Source organism: Tupaia chinensis, unplaced genomic scaffold, assembly GCF_000334495.1.
Source record: "Tupaia chinensis unplaced genomic scaffold, TupChi_1.0 Scaffold000187_1, whole genome shotgun sequence".
NCBI lineage: Eukaryota > Metazoa > Chordata > Mammalia > Scandentia > Tupaiidae > Tupaia > Tupaia belangeri.
This window is the reverse complement of record NW_006159662.1, coordinates 2,587,702-2,607,718: the sequence shown is the minus strand read 5'-3', so window position 1 is coordinate 2,607,718 and position 20,017 is coordinate 2,587,702. Positions and strand designations below refer to the sequence as shown.

At 45.4% G+C, this 20,017-nt stretch overlaps 1 protein-coding gene across 1 annotated transcript in view; it reads right to left on the bottom strand.

Moving 5' to 3' along the window:
• PRKCA (protein kinase C alpha) overlaps positions 1-20,017 on the bottom strand; it is a 466,835-nt gene that overhangs the window by 152,985 nt on the left and 293,833 nt on the right. Inside the window, exons 4-5 of the mRNA XM_006146762.2 lie at positions 5,006-5,117; positions 1,719-1,847 (exon numbers count right to left, since the gene is read on the bottom strand). Of these exons, the coding sequence (XP_006146824.1) occupies positions 1,719-1,847; positions 5,006-5,117 (241 nt within the window). The remainder of the gene's footprint in view (positions 1-1,718; positions 1,848-5,005; positions 5,118-20,017) is intronic.

Below are 20,017 nucleotides of genomic sequence, written 5' to 3'. Positions count from 1 at the left end.
GTGGGAGTCACAGTCGCAAATGGGAGAGTGTGGCACGGATGATCTGAGACAACAGAGGAACTCCTCTGAAACCCAAGTCAGTGAGGGTCTGTGTGTGACAGGGGAGGCATTGCAGTCGCCTCCTGACCATTCACTACAGCTGGGGTTTTTCATCAGGCAATTCAGAGGTAGACTGTGTGGTTTCTCTCCTAGCAATGCTTCAATACCCTTTGCTTGAGTTTCACTGAATTGTTACCTGCAAAGATAGTAACTGGGCAGAAAATCTGCTTATTTTTTCAAAGAAAAATACAAGAGTAAGTTTCTAAATGTAAGCCTTCTCTGGGTCTTGCTCCTTCTCCTTTCTCAAACGGATCCTTCCAGCCTTGCTTCTATGATCCCTTCTGCTATTTATAAATAAGTAACACTAAAGTCAGTCTTTCCATGTTTACGACAGCTTAAAATTTCTAAATACAAGTGGAAACATAACACCTTTGTGATCAAATAAAAATGAACTCTCTTGTCAAAGGAAGAGTATCCTGAGGTTCACAAGGAGTCCAGGAGCAAGAGAACAAAGTTGCAATCTCAGAATTAAACCATAGATCAACACGGAGTGAGCCAGGGCATAGAGAAGTCATCTTGAGGACATGGGACAGGGCTGGGGCCGAGACTGCAGGATCCCTGGCTTGAGTGTGCTAAGGCACCTGAAGAGTGTTTGTGGGAAAACCACGAGGAAAGCCAGGCTGGCAGAGTCCACCCAGACACAGCCCTAAGGAGGGAGCGCCCAGGCCCATGGAGAGAGAATTCTGGCCCTGGGGCCAGGCTGCACACAAGAGGCATGATCATTAGAAACACAGGGTATTGGGGCCAGCAGATGGCATAGCAGTGACATCACTGGACTCCTGCATGGCCAACTGCGATTCGAGTCCTGAACCTGGTAACTTGAAACTCACACCAGACACGTGTGTGTGTGTGTGTGTGTGTGTGTGTGTGTGTGTGTCTAAGATCTCAGGAGGAGAATGGAGAAGGTATTGTGGTGTGGCATCCCCCCTGGGGAGTGATTTTTCACTTTCCCTCTCACTGTCTCTGTCTCTCTTTCTCTCTGGTGAGTGCATGTGCCCTGAGGCAAAAACCTCTTTAAAAAACAAGGACACATGGTGTCTGTAGTCAAACGTCTGGCTTCCAGTCCTGGCTTCTCACTGACGGTTACACTGCACATTTCCAATCTCTCTGTGCCTCTGTCTCTTCTTTCAGGAAGTAGGGCCAATATGCTGGCAATTGTAAGGACTAAATAATCCATGCGACATTGCCAGCACCACATTGAACCCAGAGGAGGCACAGGGATGAGTACCACTGCTATGGTAGAGGTGTGTTTTCAGGGCATGGCAGCCAGAAGTCACTGAACACCTGGATCATCCATCCACCTGTCCCCCTGCCCTAGTTCCACGCTCGCCTATTGCATTTTGATGAATGGGCTTCCCTGTCTTCATGTCACTGGGGGTTGAATACACCAGCACACTGTGAGAATGCCCAGTCCTCAGGGTGGCTGTGACCTTGTATGACATTGAGTATCAGGAATTCAGGTACACTGACTGGTCTGCTGAGAGGTGGGATCACTCCACTGGACAGAATCCTCGAGAGCCCTCAGGCCATCCAGCTCAGGCCCAACCCAGCCTCAGGGTCAGCTTGACCTTTGCCCAGAAGCCTCCCAAGGACGCCACTCCTAGACCAGCAGGCCTTACCTGTGACGTGCAGCTTTTCATCGGAGACCTCGGCCTTCAGGTAAATCCGTCCCCTCTTCTCCGTGTGATCCATCCCACAGAGGCTGGGGACGTTTATTACACACTGCTTGTGAACATTCATATCGCAGGCTGTGAATCGAGAGAGCGAGGGGTCAGGGTAGGCATATGGATGCAAAGCATGGCTTCTCCAGTGTTTCTGGTGTCGAGCAGAAGTGAGAAGGCGTTACCCCTCGCTCGATACTGCGCTAGAATGTTTCTGGTGACACAGTGAACTGTGAGCAGATGTCCCTTAAAGCATGGGCTTCATGTGAGTGACAATCTCCTTAAAATACTCATACCATATTTATTCAGTCTTAAACCAAGCATAATACCCTGGTGTGGTCTTTGGTGACGATTTCAGATATTTAACAGAATACAAAATTCACATAGGTAAATGTGTACAGAGCTCAAACTAATAAATAGTTCATACAACAGAGACAAAAATTATGTGGATTTTAAACAGAGGATGCTTTTTTTTTTTTTTTTTAAGGTTTTTGCTATAGAGCGTGTGCTGAATTCACCGCCAAGAAAGAAGGAGAATCTGTGGGATGAGTATAGGAAATTCATAAAAATCTTCCTTTCCTCTGCTAACCCTGTATTTTCAAAAAAGGTTTAATATATTGCCTCTTTTTTTTTTTAATTCAAACTCGTGTTTGATATTTTAAACCTGTCTTCAAATATTTAAATATTATTCCAAGTAAAACAAATACACGGCTGGCAGGATAAGCCATTCCTTACAGCTGACATTACGTGGGCGAGGTGGGGGGAGGATAAAAAAAAGATCAGTCTATTGCGATGAACCAAAGAAACCCTGCAAAGAATCTGTGCAAAGAATACAAACATGAGACTCTGTGTAGGTGTAGGTGTTTCAGCTCCATCTAGGCTTCCAGGAGGGACTGGCCACTGGAATCCTCACAAATCCTCTTGGGGATGCTAACAAGGTGATGCTGCAACCTTCAAGGTCCAGACTTCCTATCCATTTTGAGTTTTTAATTTAACATGGCAAAGTTAACTGCAAAAAGCATCATACATAATGGATAGTTGCTCTGATTAAAGACCGAGAGCAGGATAGTGGACACAATGAGGAAAGGGCAGTGATCTGATTCACGAATGTGGATTCTGTTAGGCTTCGAGCTCTAAAGCTCACTGCTCTAACCATCTGTCTTAGGCAACACGAAGGCTCTCGAAAAGTTATGTTGTTAATATAAGACTTGTGTCCTCCTAGTTTCTTTACATGTCTGTGCAGAATTTGCAACTTAAAGGAAATAATTTAAATGGAATAAATGCCAAATGCCTTTAGAAAGTATGGGGACGACAGTGGGGGCCGGGTGTTAGGTCGTGTTCTATGGTTGGTTGGATTTTACATCTTAGGAAGCTCCTTTGCTCTCTCGAGTTCTACAAACTAAGACTTGGCTTAGACAAGTGGTTGGCGGCTTTTATTTCCTTCCCACTAGGTGGAATTGCAATAATCCTACCACGTGTACGGGGATTCTTCTCTGCAGAATTTGTGGTGGGGGTTGTAGTCCTCCCTGACATGCGCTCGCTGGTTTTCTTCGTCCCTCCATGAAGGATTACAGGCAGCAGCCCCAGAAGGCCCTCGCATCCAAAGGGAACAAACTCCCAACAATACAAACGTAAGCGTGGGCCCGGGTCAGTAGTCCACAAACTTGACAGGAATGGAGCCTGCTTTTTTCCAAACAAAACCTAAAGCAGAACCCTAACATGTAATCCAGATGAATGTTCCTTTAGTAGCATGAAGTTATTGAATTCAAATTTATACTATTTATTTATTATAAAGACATGCAAGGAAAACCAGCAAAGCTTTCTGATCTGAATAGAACACTGAAATCAGCAGTTAGGCGTGCTAGTGATGTTTCAGATCACACTCGACATCTCGTTTAGTTCTGGATTTTGTTCAAGTCGTACAGCGTCCCCAAACCCTGATCTGTGCAGGCCAGTACAAGATGCGAATGGAAACCGTGTGTACCGACTGCTTCCCAGTCCCACTGGACTCCCCAGTTAAGTGGCCGTGACAGGAGAAACCTGGGTACACGTGCCGCCCATGGAGGGCAGCTGGCAATCGGAACTCCCCTATGCCATCTCTGACACTGTCGGGATTTAGTAGGTAACTTATTCAAGTGTTCACGTGACTATGCTCCAAGTTCTAAGATAGTTAAAAATATCTCTACAAAGGCACTTGGAATTAACACCTGCAGAAACTCCCCAAAAATCATGTTTTTGGAATCCTAGGATTTCTTCAGGCACAGAAAGCTTTTCATGAGGCTGTTAAACTGTGCAGCTTTGTAAGGTGAAGGCTTGCATTCTGAGAAAAATCTTCCTATTCTCTAACATTCACATACATGGATCCTTAGAGACTGTGTCGGTTCCGTGTCCCACACAAATACAAGGTGTGGGGTCAATACAGAAGCCATGAATGAAATGGCAGTACACTGAAATGTCCACACCGCGCCCATCTATTACAAAGACAGGCTCAGTAATAACCATTACATGTCCTAAAAGCATAAACCTTTATTTACATGAACACATGCCCTGGGGAATTTCCTAATTTAGGAGCTATCAAAGCAGAGTCTCCACAGTGGTTTTCTTTCTTTCTCCTCCTTGAAGGAGATGAACATAGAATCATAAAGAATGGAAAAGGCCTGTGGTCTTCCTCGCCCGTGGTCCTCAGTGATTTCACCTGGAACTGGACCTGACATAAATTTGATCTGCCCATAACCGTGCAGGGCAAGTGAACTTAAGTAAGATGCTATCCTGGTTTTCACGTTCATCTTGGTTTCAGTTTTAAGGAGAGCCTACTGGATTTTTCCACGGTCCACCCACTAATTAGAGACATAGGAGGATAATGACTGTGGTTGCTTAGCTCATTTTGAAGCCTAACCAAATGTGGAATCCGGAGGTGGGGAGTCTTCTCTGGGGTTTGACTAGCCTGAAGTTTACAGCGATCGAAGATTTCTACCACTACGTACGATGTGACAGCACCCACCGACTTCATTTACAAATCGAGTGCCTTTTAATTATTTTGGTTCATCATGAGGCAATTAAGTAGTTTCATAAACCAAAACTTCCCTGGTGGAGAGATTCCCTGCTTTTGCAGTCTGCTATAGATCTGAAGTCATTCTCTCTATCGATGCACTGGTGTTGAAAAGCTACTGAGCCTTCAGTGCTCGGAGAACCCCAGGTGTGCGTGACAGAGCCCCACCACCTGCTGGAAGAGAAAACTTACTTACTGTCACATTTCATCCCCTGGTGGATGAGTCCATACAGCAGTGACCCACAGTGATCGCAGAAGGTGGGGCTTCCATAAGTGTGGATTTTAAACTTGTGCTTGCTTCTGGGGTCCTGGGGGAGAGAAGCACACTGCTCATTCCAGTCCTGAAAGGGCTACAGTTTTGAATTAAGCAAAGTTCCTACTTGTCACCCTCACGTCAAGGTTCTGTAACACCAGACTGCACACCATTCTCTGGAATCACACGGTGGGCGAGAGCGACGGTAGCCATGTTATATTTTAATGCAACAAATACCCATCTTTCCTTTTTTTTTTTTTTAAAGAGGTTTTTGCCATAGGGTGCGTGTGCTTGCCGGAGAGAGAAAGACAGAGGGAAAGTGAGAAATCACCTTTGGGGGTGGGGTAGGGGGAGGCCACACTGCAATCCCGTTTCCTCCATCCTCCTCCTGGGATTTTGAACATGTACACACCTGCACCTGGTGTGATTTTCAAGCCCAGGTCTGGGAATTGAACCACCGTCAGCCAAATGGGAGTTCAGCAACACAACCACTACACCACCTGCTGGCTCACCTATGTTTATTTAGGGGTGTAACTTGCACATACCAGGGTTCTGGACCTATGATCCTCAAAGCCAAGCACAATATGACAGCATTTCAAACAATTCAGCATCTCTGTCATTCCATGCCAAGCTCAGGCCGGGGAACAGTGTAAGAACAAGATTGGGTGTGTTTGTGAAGCTGAACTGAATGATGCCAGATCTAGAGCCTTCGGGAGATTTCTTGCGCAAGGCTTCTAGAAATACAGTACACCGTGAAAACAGAGGTATAGAGGTTTTCAAAAGTTCATGAAAATGCATATGATGAAAAATTCATGATTTTTTCTTTTTGCACCAAAATAAACTTACACTTTCTGTTCTTTTTGAGGTTCCCCCATATCCCGAACTGACAGGGACAACTTCCTGCCTCTGCATACCTCCAGGGCACAAGGGGGATGTAGAAGGAAGATGTTCATGAAGTCGCAGCTTGATATGCACATGTTTGGCATGAATTGCATTTAGATGGGGAAAACTCCAGCACGGTCAGACCAAAATGGGAAGGGCACTGAAATGACATTTCCCACAGCTCCACTGCAGACCGAGTACCTTCACTAATGCAGCATACAAAGCACTGCAGGTGCAACTAGAAATGTGTGTGTGTGTGTGTGTGTGTGTGTGTGTGTGTTTTAGGGGAGGGGGATTGTTTCAGACAGGGTCTCACTAAGTCAAGACTCTGCTGCCTCAGTCTTCCAAGTAGCCAGGACCATAGGCCTGAACCACTGCATCTGGCTTCGAGAGAAGTCTGGGAGTCAAACTCGTGCCCATGTGGCCTTGGTCTGCTGGGCAGCAGCATCCAGTGCACACACATGAAAGGGTCAACTCCTTTTTTTTTTTTTGAGAGGTTTTTGCTATAGGGCGCATGCGCTCGCCAGACAGACAGAGACAGAGAGACAGAAAGCAAGAAATCACCCCCCAGGGGGGATGGCCACACCGCAATCCCTTCTCTTCCATTCTCCTCGGGATCTTGGGCACGCACACACAGGCTCCTGGCCTGTGTTTTAAGCCTCTGGGTCTGGGACTCGAACCGCGGTCAACTACATGGGAGTCCAGTGACATAGCCATTATGCTAACTACTGGTCCCAGGGTCAACTCCTTTTAAAGTTATTTTTTTGGTCAAGTTTGCATTTGTCAATGCACAGGTTAATTACAGATAAGGAAATACTGGGTCGCTGGGAAAGTCATGATGCATTTTTGAACAGAAAAAGAAAAACACACAACTCTTCCAACGACCTAGTAAAAGCTACATACAGCATACCAGAGTAGTTAAAGAGTACAGACCCAGGGGGTGGGGGGGGTCACTGCCTGGGGTCAGATTCCAGCTCTACCACCTCTCAGAAGCACGACTATGGCCTAATCATCTACCCTTTCTGCCTCGTCTGTGAGCTGGAAATCTGCTATAGGGTAAGTGCACTCACCAGAGAGAGAGAGACACAGAGAGATAGAGACACAGAGAAAGAGATAAAGTGAGAAAGCAAGCCACCAGGTTTGGGACTTGAACTGCAGTCGGCCATGTGGAAGACCAGCACCTTAACCACCACACCACCTGTTGTCCTCTACAATTACTTCTTAAAGACACAGATTTTAAAATTCTGGACTTCAATTATGCCCCAAAGTATAAAAAATAGTGAACCCATGACTCATGTGTGTACCACCTAGTTTTGATAAAAGTGAGCATTTCCCCCTATTTTTAATATGTAATTATAATCTTCATTTTAGAGACATGTGAATGATCTTCCTAAGGTGCCATGGCTGGAGAAGGTCAAAGTTGGGGTTTGACCAACATCTAATTCCCATCCCAAGACCTTTCAGAGATCTACCCAGAATGAGGACCAGCTTTTTCATTCTTATTTTTATATTTTCAACACAACTTTTCTAGAAACAAGTCCACCACCTGTTTTTGTAAATAAAATTTTATTGGAGCACAGCCATGCTCATTTATTTACATATTTTCTGTGGCTAAAATGGCAGAGTTGAGTAGTTTTGACGGAGACTGTGTGGGCCATAACACCTAAAATATTTACTGCCTGGCCTACAGGAAAAGTCTGCCAATCCCTGCGTTAGGACAGTGGTTTGCAAACTATCATTCCTGCACAGTAATTTCACTAGGAAACTGTTAGAGATGCAAACTGGCCAGCCCCTCTCCAGGCCAAGCAAATCCGAGCCCGGGGTGAGGTCTCAGAGTGTGTTTGATCCTAAGGTTGGCAGGCACACTACAGACCAAAACCACTACTGGGGAAGGTCATTTGGCAGACATTTAGGAAGTGCCTGACAGGTGCTCGGCGGGTATAGGTGCAGAAGATAAGCAGGATGAAGGCAGCTTGCTAGCTTACTTCTACATGTCTTTCTGAAGAATCATCATCTTCCTTGGGAGAATATTTCTAGCCATGTGGGCTGAAGCATGCCTTCGACTTCCGGTATTATGGAAACTCACCATCTTCCCTACTCTCCCAGGACATTAGGCAGAACACCGAGGGAACAGGCAGTTACTAAAGTCAGTTTAAAGTACCCCTGTGGACAGTGAAGGTTGTGTCCTACAAGGTGGAAGGCGAAAACGATGCCAAGGGAAAGGAAGCAGCCAGGGTTCCCTGCAGAAACACAGGACCAACAGCGGGCACTAAGTGGACAGAGATGGCAGCTCACAGAGCCCTCTGGTGCATGTGCGGGCCGGGCAGCCCCAGAGTGGCTGTCACACCGATCTCTGTTGATGTGGGGCACAGGAAACTCACTTCACTCCTCAGGAAAACCTCAGACTTGCTCATCCAGTGCCCATGTGGCATGTTCAGGCTCTCATCATATGGAGGTGCAGGAAGAGTGGGAGCAACCTTCCACCTCCTGTGTCAGTCTGGAGAACCAGCAAGTCTCTGAGTCCCCAAAATCACAGGTGTGGCCGAGTTCTGCTTAGAACTAAGACGATGCCAATAACGAGAATACCGTCCCCCCCCGCCCCCCACCGGGTGTGCTGATCATCGAGTGCGTGCAGATGCTTCATCATAGCCGGGATCTCGGTTAGAACAAGAGTCTTTGTAAACAGGACATCTCCAGCATTCAGAGACCTGTGCTGTGCCCCTATCCCTGACACCAACTCTGTGACCTTGGAGAAATCCTATCGCTTATTTACAAAGCACGCCTATGCCATGGGCTGGGGACAAGGCTCCACTTAGGGAACCTATGACAAAGGTTTTGCAACCTGAAAAATCCCGAGACAAAGGGCATGATTATCATGTTTACATTAACCTTGTCAGTCAACCCGAAGGTGCCCAGGGTTTCCCCAAGGACTTCAGTGACTTGGACCTGAATGGGCAGGAAAGGGAAAGCTCAAGAACTCAGTCCTCCCAGAGGTCAGAGCAGAGGCCAAGCTGGCAGAAGGCAGCGGGCTTCCTTGTGGCTCTGCAATCCTGCCCTCTGCATCCTGTGCCCAGGTCTCGAAGATGGGAGGCTTGCCAAGTGCCCCGAGTGGTAAACTGAACAGCCTGCCCACCTACGCCACCGCCCGGTCTCGACCACAAGCACAGATTCTCTCTTGCACCACGGAACTGGAATGTGGCACATGCATGCTCTTTGCCAGTCTAATTAATCTCACTTGGACTGACAGGAGAAACCACGGTGCTGGCGAATGCGGTGTAACTCAGGATGCGCTGCAGACAGCAAGTCGTACTAAAAGCTCCCCGGGCTCTCTGTGTTTCTATCAATACCCACTGACGAGCAAGGCATTTTCTGTCTTTGGGCCCTGATTTCCTCATCTGGAACCTGAAGGTGTTGAGCCGGATCAGCGTTTTTAAGTGGTATTATTCCACAGAGCCCTACCCTCGTCAAGAGCTGCCTGTGCTGCGGAGGAGGGGGGTGGGGAAGGCGAAAGAGGGAGGCCACTGCTAAAATTAAAGAGGAAAACAACTGGTCTACACGGTCTTCGAGTCCCTCCTGCTTTTAGAAAAAATAACTTTGTATTTTAAGATAATTTAAGACTCCGAAGAGTTTGCAAAAAATAGTACAGACTGTTCCTTATACTGTTCATCTGCTTTTGCGAGTGACAGCATCTTACATAACCGAGCCCAAGAACAGAACCAGGGTACTGACGCCCTGCACACCGCTACGATACTATTAGCTGAGCTAGGCTTCAGATCGTGTACGCACCAAGCCAACGCAAGTACATTTTACCGCATGGCTTACGAATTATGTACGCTGTTTACTGAGCGGAGAATGCACACACGTTTGCTAGTTAAATACAAGAGGTCCAAAAGGTTCATGAAAGATGTGGGTCATGAAAAACAGCCACGATTTTCTCGACCAAGCACACTGGTAATGACAGTTCCATGAATGTGTGGCCTTCGAAAATTTTTGACACCCCAATAAACTCAGACTTTAATTCCATGTTCCATGAACTTTTTGAAGCCCCTACAAACCACTAACTAGTAGAAATGCAGTAAAGGGATATCTATTCCTCCTCCATGAAACATATCATCCCCTGGGACCTCAAGTTAAGGGCCGTGGGAGGATGAATCTAACGATTTATCTGCAAAGCATGATCAGAATGTTTTTCTCTAAATAAAAGAAACACATGCCTTTTCTAAACTTTTCTGGTCAGTTTTTCAAAACAAAATCATTTGGAGGAACAGGTTGACTGAGGGTTCTTCCAAGAATGGCACCAACCTGGATCCGGGGGGATACTGAAAGGTATGTGTTTTTTTTTTTTTTTAGAGGTTTTTGCTATAGGACGCATGTGCTCGCCAGAAAGAGTCAGAGAGAGATAGAAAGCGGGAAATCACTCCCCGGGGGGTGGGGGTGGGAAGGCCACACCACAATCCCTTCTCCTCCATTTTCCTCTTGAGATCTTGGGCATGCATGCACATGTGTCCAGCATGAGTTTAAGTCACCAGGTCCAGGACTCAAACCACAGTCGACTACATGGGAGTCCAGTGATGGAGACATCTGCTGGCCCCCTGTTTTTGTTTTGTTTTTTAATAGATTTTTGCTATCAGACAAATGAACTTCCTGGAGAGACAGAGAGACAGAAAGTGAGAAATCACCCCCTGGGGGGATGGCCATGCCACAATCCCTTCTCCTCTATTCTCCTCTTGGGATCGTGGGCACGCACACACGCCCGGTCTGAGTTTTAGGCTGCTGAGTCTGGAACTCAAACTGAGGCAGACTCTGTGAGAGTCCAGCAACATAACCATTACGCCATCTGCTGGTCCCAGGATGTGGGCTTTTAGGCATCCAGGTGATGCTTGTAATCTGGATGGAAAGACAGGGCAGGTGACAGAACAGCCAGGCATGTGCTATCTCCATGGGCCAGAGATCAGGGTTTGTGATGGTCACCAAATGAGTCCTGATGCCCAAGGACACTGTGGGCAGGCTCCATCTCAAGGCGATAAGCCTCGACCCCAATCCTTCATGCCTGGGGGATGCCCAGGCAGCACCCCGGTTTCTCTCATCGGTGCTTTCATCTTGGCTGTTTTCTTCACTGGCCATAACCACCTGATGCCAAACTCCACCTGCTGAAATGCCTAAAAAGATATTAATGATGGCTGCTTCCTCTTCCAGAAGCCTCCCCAGATGTCAGTACCAGTACCATTTTTCTCCTCTATCTGACCTTCCAGCGCATTTCATTTCTGCCTTAAATATATCACTTGCCATACTCTGTCCATTTTATTGTTCTAGCTCCCCTTTCACTTCATCATTTATCTCCACCCCCCGCCCCCGCACACACCTGACACGATCGCCTAAAAGAGAGCTTCTAAAGGATGATGCCGGGTTAGAGTGCTGTGCTAGAACCATGCTCTTAGGTATTCATCTTATCTCCGAGCTTTCTAGAAACCAAAGCTTCCTCTGGGATGGCAAAGCTCCCTGAATGAGGGATCCTGCCTTGGAGTCCTCTAGAATCCTTCTGTCTCGCACACGGACCTTCAACACACGTGCCTGAACAATGACGACGCCGTCAGGGCAGTTCACGAGGGGCTTCTAGATAAAGGTTATCCCGTGTGTAAGTTACGACAAGGCTGGGTCCCCTTGGTCCTCCAAAGAAACGGCTAGAAACAGCTGGTGTGCACCGAGACTTCACGATCACCAAGTGAAAGACGCTTTCCTTTTTTAGTGAAATCCACTCAAATCTTCTTTTCCACTTCTCTAGACACTGGCAGCCGCTCATTAAGTGGAGTATGAAACCTGCTGTCATATGTCACCAGCCTGACATTATATGAGAATGAAAGACATTACACTATAATGAAACATTCAACTCAGACAATTGTCATCGACGTGGTTGGGGGAAAAATGAAGGTTTAGAGTAAACCTCTTTACCTAGGCATAGAGATCTAACCCAGAAATCTAAAACTAGATCTCTTAGAAAACAGCACATAACAAAAAAAAAAAAAAAAAAAGAAAAAAGAAAAAAGAAAAAGAAAAAAAAGCAAGTTCTACTGAAAACACCTGCTAACCTGCTTCTCTCTGTTTTACAACTTAATCAGCCTTCCTTAGAAAGATTGCTCCGCATTGCAAGCAGGACTTTTCCAAGACTTTTTTCACTGTCACGACCATCAGCATCTTGCTACTGGTTGGAAACAAAGCGATTAGGTCTCCATTGCACAGTACTTGGGTCTGACGAGGCCCTGAACGTTCTAGATGTCTTCTCACTGTATTATCTGGAAGTATCTGGAAGGCAGATTCCAGGGAAGTTTGCAAGTGCAGTCCTCGGCGATGGAGAGTACCCCTAGCGATGTGCAGAGTGAAGGTTTTAGAGCAGTTTCGGCTTCCTGCACACCGGGGCCAGACAGCCAGGGAGGCTCTGTGATGAGGATGGGACTGTTGGAATGAATGCTGCTTCACATGCCCTTTTAAATCTGATGCGTAAACAATGGCCGGGTTTTGGCTAGAGGTCATCCTGGCTTCAATTTTCCTCCCGTATTTGCATGCCTCTGACATGCCCCACAGGCTTCTCTCAGAAGACCAACACGGTTGTCCGTGAGAGATGGACTTCAGGCTGGAAGACTTTCTGGAAAGGACTGGTTTTATCGGAGCTCATCTCTGGGGTGCGACTTCCTCAAGGGCCCAGAGCACTGTGGCTCCTTCAAGCTGCTCCCTGTAAATACCAAGGAAAACTGCCTGCTTTCACCATCTGATATGTTCTCATGAATCCCACTTGCAAGCCAAGCTTGGGTCTGAATGTCACCCACATGCTCACTAGATAAACACCACAAAAAGCACGGTTCTGAGGGCGGATTTAAGATAGTCGCTGCCATCTTAAATACCTTGGGAAGCACTTTTTTAACTCGATGGTATACAAACTTTCTATTTTGGGGGCTGGGTGGTGGTACAGGGGTGGTTCACTGGGACCCCCCCCCAGGAGGGGTCCTACCCTTGCATCCCAGATCCTCCCCAAATATACCACACACCCAGGATGGACTGGCTGTGGCATGAGATCCCTGTTGGGAGGTGTGCCTCTTTGTTTTCCTCTCTCATGGAAGAAATAAATAAGCTTTGAGCCAGCAGGTGGCATGGTGATGAAAGCACTGGATTTCCACATGGCTGACTGCAGCTTGAGCTCCAGACTCGCGGCTTGAAAAAATCACACCAAGTGCGTGTGCATGTGCACCCAGAATCCCGAGAGGGGAATGGAGAAGAAAGGATTGAAGCATGGCCATCCCCCGCCCACCTCCCAGGGGGCTGATTTCTCACCTTGCCTCCATCTGTATCTCTCTCACTCTCTCTGGCGAACACACATGCCCTATGGCAAAACCCTAAAAATTAATGAACAAAATTACATTGTATCTCATGTACCAAGTAAGACTCCCATGTTTCTTCTTGGGCTGCTGCTTCAACCTGCCCTACTCTCCACCTGGGTCAAGAACTTGGTCTTTGACAGTACTTGGTCTTGTAGAATGTTCTAAGAGTGAGCTAAGGAGCTTCCATTTCTGGTGACAGTTGAGATTGATCTGTAATGTACCTCATTTTAATCTGATGAGTAACACTCATCTACACAGAGCACTAACTTGTCAAACCAGGCTTTGCTAGTCTCAGGATTTTTATGAGTCCTTTGCCCAACTCTGCAAGATCTGCAAGATGCCGTAATCATTAAATGTGAAGCAATGAGCTCTATAAAACAACAACAAAACTTCTAGATAAATCTCCACTAGCAAAACAATGTCTAAATAAACCGCAATATATTTATACTATGGAATACTATGTAGCAGTTAAATCAAGTGAGCTGGATCTTTCTGTAACAATGTGGACACATCTCCAAGATATACTATCTAAGGAAAAGAACAAGGCACAGAAGGAAACATAAAACATAATGACATTTATGTAAAAGACAGAAACAAAATTACCTCCTTGCCAAACACACAGAATGATAACAGTAACTTTTCTCTACATAGATGTGTAAGTAAAGGGTCTCTGGAGAAGTGTGGGCCAGATTAGGTTCGAGATGCAAGTGATAGGAGACTTTTAACACTGTCTGAATAGATTAAGGTTAAAAAACTCACACATTATCTACGTAATCTAAATTACCATAAAGGAGAGCTGAATACCCTTGTTACATTCCAGCTGGTTCATGAGGTGCCATTTGAGGAGCACCTGTGTCTTTCAGAGAAGTTGAAAAATGAGTCCTCACATCTAATAATGAACAGTCTGCCATTTTCCAAGCCAATTTCCCAGAAGTATCTCTACAGGATCACGATAGATATTTGTACCATCAGCCATCAATAAACCTTAGATCCTAATTAAGCGCTACGCTGAGACCCACATTCTCCTATTTTGTTATAAATCCCATATGTCGCCATCATCTCAAGTCATTGATACAGCTCCAGTTTTCTCCTGTTTTCAAATTCCAAACATCTTTGATGTTTTTGTGTGGAATTCTGATATTAAAATACGATGTTTCAATGTGCAAGTAGGGAAATCACAAAGTCTAAGTGTTATTCATTAAAAAATAAGGTTACTTACCAGTGATCATTTCTTCATTTTGCCTCAGACATGACTCACTGCACACCTACTGTGTGTGGGTGGCCTGGTGGTACGTCCTATACAGAGACTCCACTGTGACCCACGACCTGTCTCACTTGGGAAGGGACTAGGTTAAGCCATGCTAACAAATTGCTCCTAACTTTCAGTGGCTTAACGCAATGAACACTTCTCACTCTTCACTGTGGGACCATAGCTGACAGAACAGCCCTTACATGGGATAGGTCGCAGTGTCACAGCAGAGTCAATGAGAAATGGCAGAACTATCCAATGGCTCTCACACCTCTTGGTTGAAAGTGGTGCCATCCTTTCTGGTCACATTTCATTGGTCACACCAGACACATGGCCAAGCTGGAAGTCAACAAGGCAGAGTCTAAATATCCTTCCCAGGAAGGGCCAGCAAATATTTTGAACAATAGTGTATAAAGATGTTCAAAAAGCTTAATGTCTACAGCCATTTTATATTATTTGATAAAAAAGAAATAACAGAATGGGTTAGAACTTTGAAAGCGTGTAGGTTTAAGCTCAACTGAAAATAGTTTCCAATTAGTGATGATCAATGAAACCACCTACCATTCAGATATCATATTAACTTGGCAGCAAAGCAAGGGACAACCTTAAAATCTCATTGGCTGACTGCCACCAACATTTACTTCTTCTGTTACAAGTTAGTGGCTGAAGGATAGGAGCCCCTGGCTGTTCATTCCTGGATGTAGGGACGAAGGGACAAGTGATAACTGGGACATGACATTGTCAAGGCAGTGGAAAGAAAAGCAAGAGGTGAACTGAACAACACAAGCCATGATGTTTCTGGAAAGGGGCATACCTCACTTCACACACATTATATTCCTACTTTATTCATGAATATATACACTTACGTAAATTCATGCATATTCATTCATACTTCGAGCCCATCTCTAGGTGGTGGATACTCTGTCCCCAGGGAAGAGTTACACGTCACACAGCAATGACTATGGTCATCTGATAGGTGAAGGAACAAGAATACTATCTTTCCTTTATTTCTTTGTCTACACTATATACTTAGGAGTTTGTGGACATTTCTGTGTCAAGGGGGAATCATTCTTTCTCTTTTTTCCTATTGCCATACTGAGTTATCTAAGGACAAATCATTCTGATACTGTTTCTTTGTCCACTCACTGAGGTGTGGCGAGTACTTTTAACCAGCTTTATGATAATCCTGAGAATGGTAACCTTTTGAGGGAAACCACACATTTACAAAAGAGTATCTTTCTTTCATGAGAGAGAGACAGACGGAAAGAGACAACCACCCCCAATGGCATCCTCATGCCATGATCCTGGCTCCAGCCTTCCCAGCCAGCTAGGATCACCAGCACATGTGTACACACGGCATATGCAGGCCAACCCAGGAACTGAACCCCAATTTTCTGCATGGCTTCTAGTACTGCAGAGTGGTGACCACTGATGCACCACCATGATGGCAGAAAACCTCATGTTTTAAAAAAAGTCAAAGAAAAATGTTTATTTTGAAATAGTTTTAGCTTCACAAGTTTTAAAGCACTGCAGAGATGGGCCAGCAAGAGGCATGATGGTTAAGGCACTGGATTCCCACATGGCCAACCACAGTTTGAGTCCTGAACCTGGCAGCTTCAAAAATCACTCGGGGTGCATGTGCACGCATGCCCAAAATCCCAGGAGGAGACTGGAGGAGAAGGGATTGAGGCAGAGCCATCCTCCCTTGCCGGGGGGGTGGGGGGTGGTGGTGATTTCTTACTTTTCTTCTGTCTCTCTCAATCTCTCTCCAGTGAGCACATGTGACATAGGGCAAATACCTAAAATAAATCAGCAGGGCAGAGTGTCCTCATGTACCCTTCCCCCAGTTTCTCCAATGACAATATACAACGTAGCCAATGTGTATGACCAAACTCTAGAATGAGATACGGACCGTGCTGTTAGGAGACCTCGGAGGGACTTGGCCAGCCTGCACATGCACCCATTGCCTGTGTGCATGGACAGAACCCTAAGCTTTGTCACAATCATGGTCATGACACACAACTGCTCCATCACCACAAGGACAACCCCATGGGCTGCCTACTTTCTCGTCCTACCCCAACGCCAGCAACCACTGAGCTGTTCTCTAGTAGGTAAAGTTTCTTAGCTTTTTTTTAAAACACACACACACACCACTGATATTTATTCTAATTACAGATTTGGTTAGCTCCAATGCCACAGTTTGAAAGGAAAAGAAAATAAGAACACAAGAAGCATCTTAATTATGTGAATCCCTGCCAGCCCTCTTCAGAACTCTATGTCTCCTACAAACATTCATGGCCAGGTTCATATGACTATCTGATAAGTGGAAACATATTTATTTGGGAGTCTCCAAGATCCCATCATCTTGGTTTAATTTACTAAAGACAGACTCGGGTCATTGTGTGAGTGACCCTGTCTGCCATTCTGGAATGGTGGCGGGCAGCAGTGAAGCCTACTCTCTGGTAATTGCTAGATAATATGTCTGAGGTTCTATATTTATTTCTGTCATGGGCTTCAAAAAGTATAATATATTTGCAAAGAGGCTGATTTTCATGCCTCACTAGAATGTGGGAAGATGCCCCAGCGGCTGGCATTTGTCTCTCTGATTAAACACGCGCAGGAGGCAGAAGGAGCAGTCCTGCTTTTTTTTTCTTGACTAGAAAGTCCCAATGGGCAGGACTCTCTTTAGGGACCACTGATCTGTAGACAGCCCACTCAATATTCCCCGGAGATATTCCCCAAGCAGCACACCCCTCCGAGCCAGGTTAAGAGAAATTTGCTTTCTAATGTTCAATGATTTTTGGTTATAGCTTTACGTAGGAAGAAAAAGAAGATGGTGCAGCTAATGATATCATTTTAATCATTCTAGTCACTTGTTATTAATTTTTAATTGTTTATTCACAGATCCATTTGCAAAATTACAATCACTATAATAAAACTAGAAAATGTAATTAAGGAAACAAAACACATATGTATTACTATTCCAATATATTTCATTCAAAAAAGGTGAGAGAGAGAGAGAAAGAGAGACAGATTGATCCCTTAGTCAATATAAACATTAATATTGGGTCATTTCTATGCAAAAATGTGTCACGACTTTCCCGATGACCACATATTTACTTACTATTAAAATGTAGCTTTTTATTTTTCTTTCTTTTTCTCTTTTAGTGTTGTTACTGGGTAATGCACTTGCCAGATAGAGAGAGAGAGCGGAAGAGAGAGGGAGAGATTAATAACCCTCCGAGGGTGTGGGTCTCACAATCACTTCTCCATTCTCCTCTCAGAATTTTGGGTACATACACACATGTGCCTGGTGTAATTTTCAAGCTGCTGGGTCCCGGACTTGAACTGCGGTCAGCCATGTGGGATCCAGCAGCCTTAACCTCTACACCACTTGCCTAACAGTTCATTTTAAACATCTTTCCATGTCGGTAAATACTAAGCAGTATCGCCTCCTACTGTACGCTATGTCATCAAACGGATGTGCAGTAACTGATTAACGAATCCCCGACTCCTAAACACGTATTTCCAGTCTTTCAATGCATAAACGGTTCTATCACATGCCTCTGTGGGCAAGCACTGGGCAAGTCTTCAGTTACGAAGGATAAACGCCAAAAGTAGAAACCTTAGGCCAAACAAAGGAACATCAAATATCAAAATGAAAAGCTACCTATCCATTCTAAGGTGGGAGTCTGCTTTGGATCAAGCCACTCAGACTGAGGTCGATGGCTGCTGAGCCTTCTGGATAAGCTTGAAGGAACCGGCTTATGTCTTAGTTAGAAAGTGATACGTGTCCTCTTGATTCTTCTCGGTTTTTGTTAGGATTGGGCATCTGTTCGTGAGTTAGGCTTCCTCCATCTGCTCAGTGACCCTCAAAGCCGGCATAGATGTCTTCTCTCCAACTGCATCAAGTCCTTCAGTCATTAAGAATGTATTGTTCTTTTAATAGACATCCTCCCCATTCCTTGTCTAAACCAGATAATAGAGAAGCTGAAGGTGCCATCAGTTTTTTAGATAGCAAATCTCCAACTGTTACTTAAGGATGGCTGGTTTGAAGCTACAAAGCAGCAGAATATCTCACCAAAAGCAACTTTTTAAAGCCATGCAGGAGTCCTAGCCTGCTATCGGTTTCTTTAGCGCGTTCTTGTACACGGGTGCAGTGGACGCAGCTGTACAGAAGTGACTGGGCAAAAGACCCTCCCACTTGGCCTTTGCCCCGGAAGTCTAGCTGTGTTGTCCTTCAGTGACTGCCTGTTCCACATCAAACTCCACACATCCTCACTTTTGCCAAAGTAGCTCTGCATTTGGGTTTTGTGTGCTGGTGGCTACAGAGCACATGTAAGTAGTAAACAGATGCATTTTCTCTCTCTCTCTCTTTTTTAAACAATGGGAGGCAGCCCTAATGAACCTTCCTGCAACTCTGACTTTAAATGCATCCTAAGCAATGCCTCCCAGATCCTAACCTAAAGAATAGCGACAGAAGCAGGTTGGTTGAAATATCTCCCAGGAAGGCACCAGAAACCAATTCCGTCTCCTAAGCCACTGGCACGGTTCACTAGGCTCCTCTACATATTTGAAGTTTGCCCTTAGGATGGTGGGAACCTCTTATCAATTCATTTTCTTGTTTTGTTTTGCTTGTTTTGCTTTTGTGTGTATGTGTGTGTGTTTACTTTTAAAAAATCCCCAAAATATTACAACATGTATGCGATTGGGTGGTCGGGAGAGTCATGATGCATGTTTGCACAGAAAAATGTCATGGCTTTTCTGACTCGTAGCAAACAACTATGTTAAAATAAAGAAGTTCAGTGCTGTTTGCCACAAGAAACGTTTCATCTTTAGAGCTTGCTTTTCTGGCCCGCCGAGGGGAGCTGTGGAAGGAGGACTGAAAAGAAGAGGGGAGGTCTGCGGCGTTAACGCATTTGTGCATAGACTTCCAGTGATAATGTTCTTCACGTCTGAGGATGCAGAAATACTGTACTCTAGTATTCCAAAAATTGTATTTTTTCCCCATGAAGTCAGTTTAACCTAGAAAAAATGGAATATTTAAAAGAAAATAGAACAAAATGGAAGCGTGGTCTGTGGACCTGAGTAACCAACTTAAAGGCAGCCTCAGACCCCATTGCCCTACTGGGCACAGAGGGTCCAGGAACACAGCTCCAGTTCACCGGTTAATTTGTCCTTTCCAGTAGACCACTGCCAAGAGGGTGGAGGGGGGAGAATGAGGCCTGACAAATTGTGGAGTACACCTTAGGTTTCAAAAGGCCTGTATTGTATTTCCCCTTTTTTCTTTTTCTTTTTCTTTTTCTTTTGTTTTGTTCTTTCTCTCTCTCTCTCTTTCTTTCTTTCTTTCTGGAGAGGTTTCTGCTATAGGGCATATGCACTCGCCAGAAAGAGAGACAGAGAGCGAGAAATCACACCCCCCCCCCGGGGGGGGGAGTGGCCAAGCCGCAATAC